Source organism: Teleopsis dalmanni, chromosome X (assembly GCF_002237135.1).
Source record: "Teleopsis dalmanni isolate 2A chromosome X, ASM223713v2, whole genome shotgun sequence".
NCBI classification, from domain to species: Eukaryota; Metazoa; Arthropoda; class Insecta; order Diptera; family Diopsidae; genus Teleopsis; species Teleopsis dalmanni.
The window spans coordinates 90,698,052-90,711,339 of record NC_051848.1 but is presented as its reverse complement, the minus strand read 5'-3'; the positions used below and the strand labels follow the sequence as shown (position 1 = coordinate 90,711,339).

The 13,288-nt window shown below is 31.1% G+C and overlaps 1 protein-coding gene across 4 annotated transcripts in view; it reads left to right on the top strand.

Moving 5' to 3' along the window:
- Nucleotides 1-2,935: 2,935 nt before the first annotated feature.
- The window catches only part of LOC119687166 (ATP-binding cassette sub-family C member Sur), a 151,291-nt gene continuing 140,938 nt past the window's right edge, over nt 2,936-13,288 (top strand). For all 4 annotated transcript variants that reach the window (XM_038101381.1, XM_038101380.1, XM_038101382.1 and 1 more), the window contains exon 1: nt 2,936-3,281. In XM_038101381.1, coding sequence (XP_037957309.1) covers nt 3,118-3,281 — 164 coding nt within the window. In that variant the 5' untranslated portion in view covers nt 2,936-3,117. The remainder of the gene's footprint in view (nt 3,282-13,288) is intronic.

Genomic DNA, 13,288 nt, shown 5'->3' with positions numbered 1-13,288 from the left:
TAGGACACAGTACCGCACTGCTTTCACATATCAGAACGCTACATGAGTACATGAAATAACTTATATAAAGTAGAATAGAGCACATTCTTAGTTTTGACTATGAATAGTCGGCTCAATATGAACTCTTAAATAATGGAAGCTACTTATACTTAAAGTTTAGAGAGGCTAGAGTGATAAAGAGTAATTTACTGATTAATTAAGCAGACATCATCTGAGGGAATTGTAGATCATTGAGTCATATAAATGGAATTTTTGCTTCCCCTCTATTAATAGCTTTATTTCCTCCATTGCCAGTATAAATATAACAAAAAAATTATATACAATCTTACACTTGGTTTTATTTTGTACTAGAATTGCTTCACTTAACACTCCACATTTAGTCTAGATATGTATGAATATAATAAAGTTTCTGTTTTCTAAAGAACATACAACGATTTAGGAAAGATGGTGGAAAAGAAACGTATTCTATATGTAAAGACGAATAAATGTATGTAGGTTGGTACACAAAAGTTGATATTTTATTCCAATATTATTTTCACATAAGACTGTGGTAAAAATCCTCTATATTTAAAGTCGATGGAAAGTGTATATGTTGGTGTACAAAGTTGTCACTTTGTTCCAATATTATTTTCACACAAGAGTGTCCAACTGTAAACCCAAGCTGGTTCGTTTGGCTCTCTGTTTGTTTAAACTCTATTATATAATCTACAATCAATCTAAAAAAGCTGACAAAAATCTTTCTGACTATGAGCACAAGTATTGTACATCAATAATTATTGCTTTCTGGTTAACTGGGTTTCTTAAAGGTTTTAATAAAACGCCATATCTCAAATAAAACTTTCTGTTTCTGTTGGCATGATCATACCGATTCCATACAAATAATACCACCATTGTCATAATATTGAAGGGTAGTTGCACCAGTTCTTATAACTGGTGAATCGTACTTTTATTATTTATACTTTATGAGTGGGTACTACTCATTTGCGGCCCTGATGACTTTTTTACGCCTTCTTAAGCAGCCGAGTTTACAGCTGCTGTTGCCATCTCATCCAAATATTTTTTCTGATTATGTCTCTGATGCTGTTTTGTATTTATTGTTAACATTACATCCGAAAACGTCTTTTAAGTCTGTTTACAGTAATTTAATAGCGCAGTCTTTAATTTTTTCTACTTAATCCCAAGCTTCTGGTACTATCGATGATTTACGCTCTTCACGAGTTAAACCGGCAATTTCTTTGTTGGAGTTCTAATATTTATGCGATATTAATGTTACTTGATATAAATAATTTATAATAACTTTTTTTTTATGTATCAATGAGTAGTGTCGATTTTGTTTTAAACTGATGTATAACTTAGAGCTCCCTTTTAAGTAAGGTTGAAGTGCCCAACGCTTACTCGAGCCCAAATAATGGCTCATGGTAATATCACTCTCTGGTGCAAACCACGGTGTGATACAAACCGTGGCTTGTGTGTGGAGAGTATTTATATATATAATACTCTATTTATATAGAGTATTTATATATATTTACTAAATTTCTCTCTGTTTCCAAGAAAACGAAGTTAAGTTATTGTTATATATATAAATAATATATATATTTAAAGTATTGTAACTTGTAGTACATATTACACAGAGTAAGTTACATTACACAAAATGTTAAGTTTGTAAGTTTTTGTTAGTTTATAATAAATTTAGTGTGTACTCGTAATACAACTCAAATCAGTGTGTTTCACTTTGGTAAAGACAGACTGTAGTACACTGCCACCAAAGAGATTTACTCCGCTTGAACTAATCTATATATTTATTGATTTCTTCGGTCATATTTGAGTAGCGCATTGCTGCGAAGTCTTGTAATGATCTCTCGTAATAATAATTTTTAAATTTTTTTAAGAAATAATAATTTTATTGGTTCAGTATTGCTATTGTATATTACCGTAGGGCATTAAACAGTCGGGGTGAATTGCACATAATTGCGAAACACAATTATTTGTTGTTGCCGAGCATTTCGAGCATTTCGAGCAGTTAGACAGTGTTTGTTTTGTAAACAAATTGAATTTCATGCTGGAAAATGTAAAAAAAATGGAATTTTCGTTCTCTTTGTTTCCAAATTATTGTCAAGTCGTTTCGAATAGGCGCGATCATCTATCAATGCGCCTCCAGTGGGATAATTTAAAGATGCTTTGGACAATTTGTATGCCACAACCACATTCTTGCGTATCAGTTTTGTTTTCAAATTTGAGATTTTATTAGATTTTTTTGCTGTACGTGTGCCTCGGCGGTGAATCGACAAATTCAATTGCTGAGACATGCGCTAACAATCCACATAAGAACAGGAGCACGATCGGCAGTGGCACCAGCCCAACAAATTCAAGAAAAAAAACACGATTAAAAAGTTGTGAGGCCCGTGTTTGTGCTCTTCTATTCGGCGGCATAAGCAAAATTTTATGGATTTCGAAAAGACGAGCCAGAACTGTTTGCAGACGCGAAAAGCCTCTCGACGGCCACGGTTGCAGAATGCAGCGGCGAACAATGAGCGATGAATAGTGAGCATTGCGCAATGAGCAGTGAGCATTTAGTTAATTGATTCGTGTTGAAAGACAGTGAAATATTGAAGAAAAGTGCAAATCGAAAGCAGAATAGTGCGTTAATTGGTTTACTCGGTTCTATTTGGTGATCCTCTGTTGTGCTAAATAATAAATCTTGAGCAAAAATATAAGAACATAGACGTCTTAGAAGCTAACGTATGCGACTACATGTTGGGAAAGGCCACTGGTGAACACAATCGGGAAACGCAGCGTGGCGCTTTTGAACATTACGAAAACGGATTCCCTCCCAAACTCTTCGCTTTCCTTGCCATCTTTGATTGTGATTTGTATAGAATTTTGTTTACATTTGTTGTATTGATGTTTTTTTGATTTGTTCTGAAAAAGTGAAAAGTGAAAATGTGTTTTGAAAAAGCTTTGTATTGACTTTTGCGAAATAATTTTGAAATGAATGTGCTTCCATAACATGTTTTAAACATTTGAATTCAATTTGCAATCTATCTAGCTAACATGAGAATTATAATAAACAATTCGAGACTTAGCATATGAAGAAAATTTAATTAGTAGTGCTGAAAAATGGGTCTCATCATATATTGTGATAAACTTAGTACAACCTATTTCCCGCCGAATTTGCAAACCGATATTTGCAGTATTAGCGCCATTAAATGGAAGCTCCTTCTTTTTGCCAGTGCAATTTTAGTTATAACTGGGATGTACTTATTGTTCCAATGGAAATATCGGTAAGTAATATATACATATATCAATGTTACAATTATCATCATATTAATATTAACGAACTCAAGGCTAGTCTTAGCTTATAAAGTATTTTGTCTAAGCTATTTGAATTCTTAATAATCTTCTTAAAGTCACGCTTTACTTTGTTCACTATTCTTCCTACACAAACTTTGTTTTGTTGTATGAGTTTAGACTATATTATATCCAGTTTATATATAATAATATATTTAAATGATCTCTTTGTCTATTAGCAGATTATATTATTCTGCTATTCTGCAGTAGCATTTTGCTATTATATTCATTATTTTGCTATTTATTTCATAAAACAGGTATGCTAACAAGATTTAAGTCTTACCATATACCAAGTTTTTATTAGCTATATTTGGAATTGTGGAAGATATAAAAATATTTTTTTTGAATAAAGATTCGTTTCCTAAGAAATAGGTTTTTTTTTTAATGCGGTCTTTTTTTTGATTCAAGTATCGCGAAAATGTCACAAAAGCCTGTTCAATGTTCGGAGTTTAGAACGTACATTCAATTTTAGATATAATATTTACAACTGTAGAGTAGACTGTAGATTAGTTTTAGAAATTATCACCTAACATTGAAATATATCCATATTGAATATTGTAAATATACCAAGATCTAAATGGAAACCATGGATATGTTACGTGCAAATTTTAGTTTTTTGTTTAAAATACAAACTCTTCAGACTAGTTGATCGATAGTAAAAATCTGGACTATGTACATAAATATTGTAAAGAAAGTATAATTTTTCATATATGCTTCGTCTTCCATCTGGCTAACACATATATAGAACGCTATCCTAGAATATATGTGGGACGTCAACAAATAATAACTACGAAAAAATCAACTGTAAGATAAATTATGATGTATAAATATAAATATGTATTAATTTGTATAATACAACATTAGAAGAGTGCATAATATGAAGTTAAATTATATGTAAAATAAACAGAGTCAATAAAATTCAAGACAAACGTGTTACCGATAATTATATTACAATATTTCATATAATTTACACTTTCGGTAGTGCTTTTATAATATATTAAATTTTGTGAACGCATTCAATAAACAAATTTGTATTTTTTAACTCATACAAAGTAGTGACGATATCTCAACGTATATTTATATAGTCGTATGACTATAAATTCAGTCTTTAAACTGACTGTATTGAAATAATAAAAAGAAAATAATAATAATTATTCAGTGAATTTGTTGCAAAGCCCCGCCTAATACAATTCAAATAACTTAATAATCTATATGGAGGTAGACCAATACAGAGCTGTTACGTATTACTAGTTTGTTTACATAGTGATAATAGCTCAGAACCATATGTATGAAGAACCATCTGAGCTGCGAGTCATACATATAAAACACATAACATACATATAACTGCCTTATAACCGTCGAATAATTATGTCTAAACCAACTTTTGCTTTTTTTGGTATATTAGCTTATAAGATAACACTGAGCTTTGATTGCAGATATTTTCGACAACTCATCCAAAGTCAGCGAAACTGGAGAAAATAAACCATCAATCAATAGAGTTTAAAAATGTGTGATGTACACTTTGTATGTTAATTATAAATTAAATAAATTATATATTTAAATTATGTTCAGATTTAAAATTAAAATTAAATCAAATATACCAAGAGCTAAGAGAAAAATAATAGGTGTAGTAAAAAGAAATCCATTATTTTTACATCAAATTGAAGACTTACCATATTTACCATAGTTAGAATCGTCTGATTTAGGTCGATAACTTCTTGCCATTTTGAAGGTAATTTTATTATGTCTCTCTCATAGAAGTCCACGTCCCTATAGGCAATAAATTGATGATTTTCACAAGCTTCTCTTGAAGCGAATTTTTCACCAGAAAAATCGTTTGCCATGGACAAGAACAAGAACAGATGGCAATCACTTGGTGCGAGGTCTAGATCATAAGGTAGGTGCATAAGAACTGTCAAAGGTCAAAATTTCTAACAGAGAATTGTGATGCTTTAACCAGTGGTGCACTTAGGCATGACACCTAAGAAATCCTCAAAAAAATGGTGTGCATATTATTTAAATTAGATTTAACCGGTAAATAAAAAACTCGTTAACTCTCATATAATTAGTCGAATCAGGTTAAAATGACACCTGAAAAAAAACTTTTTCATATTGAATCTTTTTTCGATTTTCTTTTGTTAAAAATATGTGTTTTCCATGTTAGACGTCCATCCAAATGCATGCTTAGATATTTTGCGCTGTCTGATTGCGGAAGTATTATATTATTAAGTTTAATTTTGGAGCAGGTGTCTCTTCTCATTGTAAATGTGACATGAGTAGATTTTTTTATTGCTGTCATGCGCCAATGCTTCAACTATTTTTTATATATTATCAAGACCAGCTTGTGGTTTAAAAGAAGCTGCCGATGGATCGCCTGTACACGCCAGGATAGCTGTGTCATCTGCAAATGTACCAGTTAGAGTTCCTGCCGTCTTCGGTAAATAGTATGTGAAGAGCAAATAAATTATTGGACCGAGTACACTGTCTTGCAGTACTCCAGCTTTAATATCATATGAAGAAGACATTTCATTTTCGTTGTTGACATAAAAGAGTCTTTTCAATAGATACGTTTTCGTGAATGTTAGGTGGCATAAGCTTCTTAGATTTAAAAAGAAGTGCTTGATGCCTTACGCGATCAAATGGTTGAGATATGTCCACAAACGATGCTCTTTTCGCTCGAAAGTGGTCTGTATTTTTTCAAAAATTCTGTAAATTGCGCAATAGACGAATCTTTTTTTCTGAATCTAAACTGGTGATACGGAATTATTCGTTTCGACTCAATTATTTATGTAAGATATTTTAGGAATAGTATCTCGAGCATTTTGAAAGAATGGGAAGGAGACTTACTAAACGATAAGATTTAACGTCTTCAACTGGTTTTCCATTTGGTGAATTTCTTCTAAGAAATTGGAAACATTGACATCTATGGGATATCTGGATCGCTATCCATATCATGTAGAGTAAAAATGGTCTTTAGATAGCTTGCGAAAAGTTGAATTTTATCATATGGTTTTTTCGCCCAAGTATTGTCTGGTATTTTAAGATGGAGTCGATAATCTATTGTATTATTTACTTTTTTGTTTTCTTTAAAAACTTTAAGTTTCAAAAGTCTTACTGCCTTGTATAATTCACGTTCCTTTGTTGTGATTATATTTTTTGCATTGTAATCACTATCAGTTATAAATTTTATGGGCTATATGTGGCAGATATAAGAATCTGTCCGACTGAGTCTTCGATCATAATATTTGTGGCTTGGATTTCGTTAGTGCTATAGTGAGAACATTCATAATGTTTAACTGTTTTTGGAATTTAAGTGTTTAAAATTAAAAAAGTTTTTAGGTTCATAAGCTTATCAATTTTTATAGCTCTCTCCCGGTATTTGGCAAATTGTTTCGAAACTTATAATTTCATCACTTTTCGGTGTAATATCTTAGTATTTAAATATATATCACTTAAATTGCCACATATAATAACGGGTTGATTTAGAAAATTAAAGACTTATTTGTTCCACTCTTATGTCTGTTTCATATAACAGGAGAGCACAAATCCATTGTTTAAATTTTGTTAGATTAAACTCTCTTCATTTTATGCTATCTTTCAGATGATGTTTAACAATATTAATACTAAATATACAGCAGCTTGTCATAGCGTTCTTATACATTTGTATGAATCGACAAAGGGTTAAGAGGTTTCAACAAATTCAGAATCCAGGGGCTTGCTAGTTAAGGGTTTCGTACGTGTTAATTGGGCACCATTGAGTAATGCCTTGAGGATCTTCTTATTCAATTATTAATTTGTATTTTCATCAATAATAAAGTTTCTTAAACTCTTGTTAGAACTCTGTTTTCTATGCAATTGTTGTTGCTATTGAAGAAACCATATGGATTTTCAATGTGTGTCATCTGTATTTTTTTTCTTTTTGCTTTTATTTAAATCATCTTTTAAAATAACATGTAAATGATAATTTCAGCACATTTCATACAATTTCAATACATAAATAGTTCGTTTTTTTCAAAAATCAATTTAACTTAATATTATACTTATAATTATGTAGGTTGGAAGTGTGCGTTTTAGATATTTTTTGTACCCTAGATCCTAGGCAGGCAGTCTTCTCATTTCCAAATTTGTGTACTGCAGCAGCTTAGATATATGGTTAGTACTGCTTTTTTGAATTGTTTCATGTATAGTAGAGATTTTCAGGTCTTTGTGAATATACTATTTTACATCTACTATTGTTCGCAGAATTTTTGATTGCTGCCTCTGGATCGTATTTATATTTGTCTTACAGGAGGTTCCTCATATTTCAATTCCATATTTCCAAATCGGAACAATAACAGTTTTGTAAATTAGTAGTTTGTTATCAATTGACAGACTGAAATTTTTGCCAGAGAGCCAATATTGATCTGTAAATCTTCGTTGAGCTTCATTATTATTCTGTATTATGTGCTGCTTCCAAGTCAGCTTTTGATCTAATAACATGCTCAGGTATTTGGCTTTTTTGTAGCTTGGTATATCAATGCTTACAATTTTCAGTTTCTGTTTTTAAAATTTCCTGTTGGTGAAAATAACTTGGACAGTTTTTTCGCCGTTTGACTTAATCCCCCAGGTGTCAGACTAATGCGTCACTTTGTTCAGTTGATTTTGAAGGTTTGCAGTTGCTTTTGTGATGTCATGGTTTGTTGATAAAAGTCCAGTCAACAAATGTTGCAGTTAATATTTCTCCACTTTTTGGCTTAAAAATGTCTGCAGTTTATTGTAGATACAGAATCGGGCCTAATACGCTCCCTTGTGGGACACCGACTTGTATTTTTATCATGTAGAATGTGGTGTTTCAATATTGCACAAAGAAGTATCTATATTTGAAGTAGCTCTTCAGTAGTAAATAAAAATCTGCAGGCAATATTCTTGATAGTTTGTAAACCAATCCTTTGTGCCAGACGCTGTTGAATCTTTTGGCTACGTCTAAAAACACACCCACAGTGAACTTCTTAGAGTCTATATTCATTGCAATTTTGCTAGCCACCCGATGAATTTGCTGAATTGTAGAATGCTTTTTACAAAATCCAAATTGCTGATTTGGCAATAGGTTGATTTCTTGTATTATTGGTTCCAGTAGGGAGAAAAGAAGATTTCGAATAGTTTATATAAGATGGATAATAAGCTGATCGGCCTGTAAGAGTTGACAATTGAGGCATTTTTGTTTGGTTTAGGTATTGCTACAACCTTCGTTACTTTCCAAACAGAAGGGCAAATCTTATTGCTAATCATGCAGTTAAAGATGTTTCTAATGTAAATGATAGCTATTGCAGGCAGTTATAGAAGGAATTTACAAGTTATATTATCTCATAGCCTGGTGATTTTTTTGGGTTGATGTTAACGGCGATGATGGTTTTAATTTCGATAGTTATCTGTTTAATTTTAAAGTTCTTCTGGGTCAAGTTCTTGGGTAGTGCATGGTTTGATGGCACGATTATTACTCTTTGTCGCTTTCCATAAGGTGTAACTTGTAACCTTTGTAGCACTTAATTTTGAGATAAAATTTGAAAATTTTTTTTTGTTTTTCGGCCTCTAAAATTTCTTTTAGCTCTTTTGTTAATTTGTATCTGATACAGATGATTTGTATCTTGTCCTAATACTCAGGTAGTATTTAAAATCCGTTGCTGTATATATGCATAATAAACTGGGCCAGAAATTCTCAGTTAAACTCATTTTGGTATTAATATAGTAATTAATTAATGCATTGAAATTGTCAGTTCATAATATATAATCACTGTGGAAATTATTCTTGAAGTGCAGCATTAAGCTAAATCAATACCAAAACACCACTAAAATTGAGTAACAACTATGGAAGCAAATACGGATCGTAAAAACCCCAACATGAGTAATTGATTCATCTTTAAAAATTTATCATTTATTTTACCGAATTCATTTATTACACTTACACTTACTAAGCAGGATGGAAAGATGTTGACAGATCATTCCAAAAGTAAATTAGAATTTTCCAAAGAACTTCACCAGCTACTCAACCAAGAAGCCCACAAACATGTGGCGCATGTGTTGTGACATAAAAATAATTGTGCTTCTATTCCGCCACATAAATGATTTTTATAATTAATGCTGAAAGTGATGATAATGAAGATAATAATGATCTTGATGATGACAATAATGTACGTGATCAGCGAAAAATGATGAGTCTGGTCTTTAATTGGGGAATTCCAAAAGAATTTTTAGTGCATTCAGAACAGTAGTTTTTAACATGGAACAGTACGGCAGAGGCTGTCAAGCGAAAAGATACACTGACTACAAGATACACTGCCAGAGGTCAAAGCGAAAAATGAGATACAAAACTTAAACGCAAAGCATATTTAAAGTATATTCCATACACAAATCCAAATTTATTTTAAACAAAATTAAGATTTCAACCGAAAAAAAATTATTTTCCAATCTGGAAAATGATTACGGCATTTTACAAATGCGTGGGTGCTAGAAATATAATTTTGCATATTCGGACTTTTCTAAATGAAGCATTCTTAGCCGAATATATATGAGATGTTTTATTTTATTTTTCTTACTTAAAATAAACTTCAATTAAATGTGGAAATTATTATTGCGCTGCTTATATATATAACATTTAATCGAATTTCAAACGCACCAGAATTTATTCAAAAACGCAAACATTTTAATCGCTATAGATACTCGTTTGATATGATAGAGAAGTGAGAAAAATGTTGAATCCCTAAATTTTGTAGATAGAATTTTGGCATAGCTTTTATTATTGCAAACCTATGGTTTTTCGTTAGAATTCTGTGAAAATGCTTGTTAAGTCATTAGTTTTTCCATTTAAAATCATTAAAATACAATAAGATTAGGTCAGCTTTCTAAAGCCTCTTTCATTTCGCAGATTTAGAAAGACAAAACTGCCACATAATCTAATTTATACACAAAAATATTTAATATTTAATACATTAGTATTTAATTTCGCAAAAAAAATTAAAATTACTTAAACAGGTTACACTTAATTAAATCTTAAAGTGTTTAAATATTATATACTGACAATATAAATGCATAAATACTAAAACTGAAGTAGCGGGTACACAGAAATATTTCATCATTACTATTTCATAGTAAATTGATGTGGAAATGTTTACCTCCGTGATATTATTAGAATTAGAATTTGAAATTCACTTTACGCCGTGGCAAACTACAGATGTCAAAAGTGAGCTTTTTTTGTGAAGCGTTGCTATGACAAACTATCGTAAACTATCGATAGTCTAGCACTGCCATCGATGACGGATCGATAGTGGTAAACCATCGATAGTGGTAAACCATCGATAGAGTCATCGATAGTTCTTTGCCTCTAATCTGTGCCTCATCACTTAGGCAGACCAGTGTTGTATGTATGTACATATGTATACATTTCCTTTTTGGCATAACGAAAATAGTAACTATATAAAATTGACAAACTGGTTTGATACTTTGCATAACATGCATTTTAGTCATTACTCAAAAGAGACAATTGTGACTCAACTTTTAAATTGCCACTTGAAAACCTCTATTCTGCAGAAGTATTGCAACCAATGAATGGAACCAATGGTTCCTTATAACCAAACTCTTTTATATTAAATTCAAAACACATTTTCATTTAGTACAACAGTAATACTTATGGAATGTGTTAACCAACTGTAATATGTTTAGTTCAAGAATTTTTCATTTCTGTGTTTGATTTCCGTACTACATATTATATTCAGAGTATTTATTAGAAAATAAGATAAGAATAAACGTGGTACTAGCTCCCATTTGAGCAGAGCACTGCGACCATGAATGATTTTTTGTGCTACAACAGACCCTAACCGAACAGAAAACATTCTGCCTTTCGAATGAAGGCTAAAATGTCGGCCGTTGAGGACCTCCTAATGTCGGAAGGTGAGAGTAGTTCCCGACCCATTGACCTCCTCCTGGCCGAGATCAAGGCTGGGCAGTCACATAGAATGTGGCTGGATGTCTCCTCTGCTTCTAAGCAGAGTCTACACTCTATCTCTTCGGACAGACCCATTTTGTTGAGGTGTTAACGTAGTCCGTCGTAACCCGTTTGATATCCCACCAGCAATCTCAACTCTGTTCTGCTGAAGAAGGATATCTTATTATAGCTATACGGGGTGAACCAGCTCTTTAGCCTGACGGTTACCTCGACTGTCGCGCCAGTAGCGACATCTCTCGGTTGAAATCCAATTATTGATTAGAGACCTAGTTGTAGACCAACTTAATCCACATTAATGTTCAACGGAATGATATGATGTCATTTTCAATATGATTCAAATAAGCTCATTATTAAAAGTATAAGTTCTTATGTGGTTTGTATTATTTTTTTCAAAAAGTTTTGAATGTGTGTTATTGAATGTAATACTCGTATAAAAATTACAAATAAAGATGTTTTATATCTAATCAAGCCATAATGGTGATAATACTAAAGAAAGTGCGAACAGTATGAATACACTGTTTTGTAAAATTCATAGTACGAATACTTCGAGAGCAAAGTCTTCAGTTACAATCTTCTGACCTTTGTTTGTTTCTATTTTTAATTACATCTTCTTTAGCGATGCATCAACACTTTCTTTCTTTTTCCTGAAACTCTCAATTTATGTTGATTCTATAAATATTTTTCAGTAGTACAATGGATTTCTTAAGCATCATATATATTTTAAGTGGTTGCAATTACATTTATTAATTTATTACGACCCTTAATAATTGAACTCCCAAGCGTTTAATGAATGTGCGCCTTTCAAAACAATTTACGCTCCTTCCTCGTTCAAAACACTGGAGACGTCTGATGTCTGCGCACATGTCTATTTTCTACTCTACTTATAATTTATAATGATTATAAGTTTATGAACTCGACGTTCACATAAAAACTTTGTTGGGAATGATGTTATATTTCTAAATTATTTTAATAAAAATTTCTAATAGATTAGTTTAACATAATTCCCATTAAGTGTGCGAGATTTCATCAATTGAAATATTGAATTGGATTCGGATTTCCTTTTATTTTTTTTTCTTAATGTTTATTTCCGTTTAAATATTGAATCTCTAAACTGTATATAGTTAAAACTTAACAATATTATAACAAAATAAAAAATTTAAATACATAAAAGTATATAAACATAAGCTGTAAAAGCTTTATCTTTAAGTGTCTGTTCACACTGGAACCTCTTCAAATGAGAGTTTAACTTATTTAATAAGTAATAAATTTTTTTTATCTGATATGATTAGTACTGGATACCAGTCATATTTAGTAAAGTTTAAAATAAACAGTACTTTCTAAAAATATTGCAAAGATAAATTCAATCCTTCACAAAATTACTCTTAAAGTTTTATGAAATTTGGTCAAAGAGAAGTGGAGTTATAGTATCTAAAATGCCAGTGAGGGTCCCAGATTAATGCGAAGAATTATTGACAGTTCAAATGCTATTTTTAACGGTCGGAACGCATATTGTTTCTTTTAAAATTAAAGAAAATATGTTGAATTCGATTTTACTTTAACGTAATAAATATAAATGAAAGTACATAGGTTTTCTAGCATTGAAAATTTCAGATACAATTTAAATATAATATTTATACGAGTATAATAAAATAAAAACTTTAGTTCAGTTTTGGCGCCAGAGTGAAAAGTAAAGGGTATATAAAGGATATTATTTGGGCATATAGATATAAACTTAAATCGAGCATTTGTATGATTCTATGTAGAGTCTTGTGCAAAAGTTTAGGTCTATCTCAATATTTTCCAAAATACCGATTTTTAAGGGAAACAATATGAAGTACAAAAATATTTTAACTTAACATATTTAATATACAAATAATGTGTACATAATAAAACGAAATAACTTAAAGTCTATTCTTTATTAAATAGGTATTCTTTATTAAATGCATAATATATATTATATAT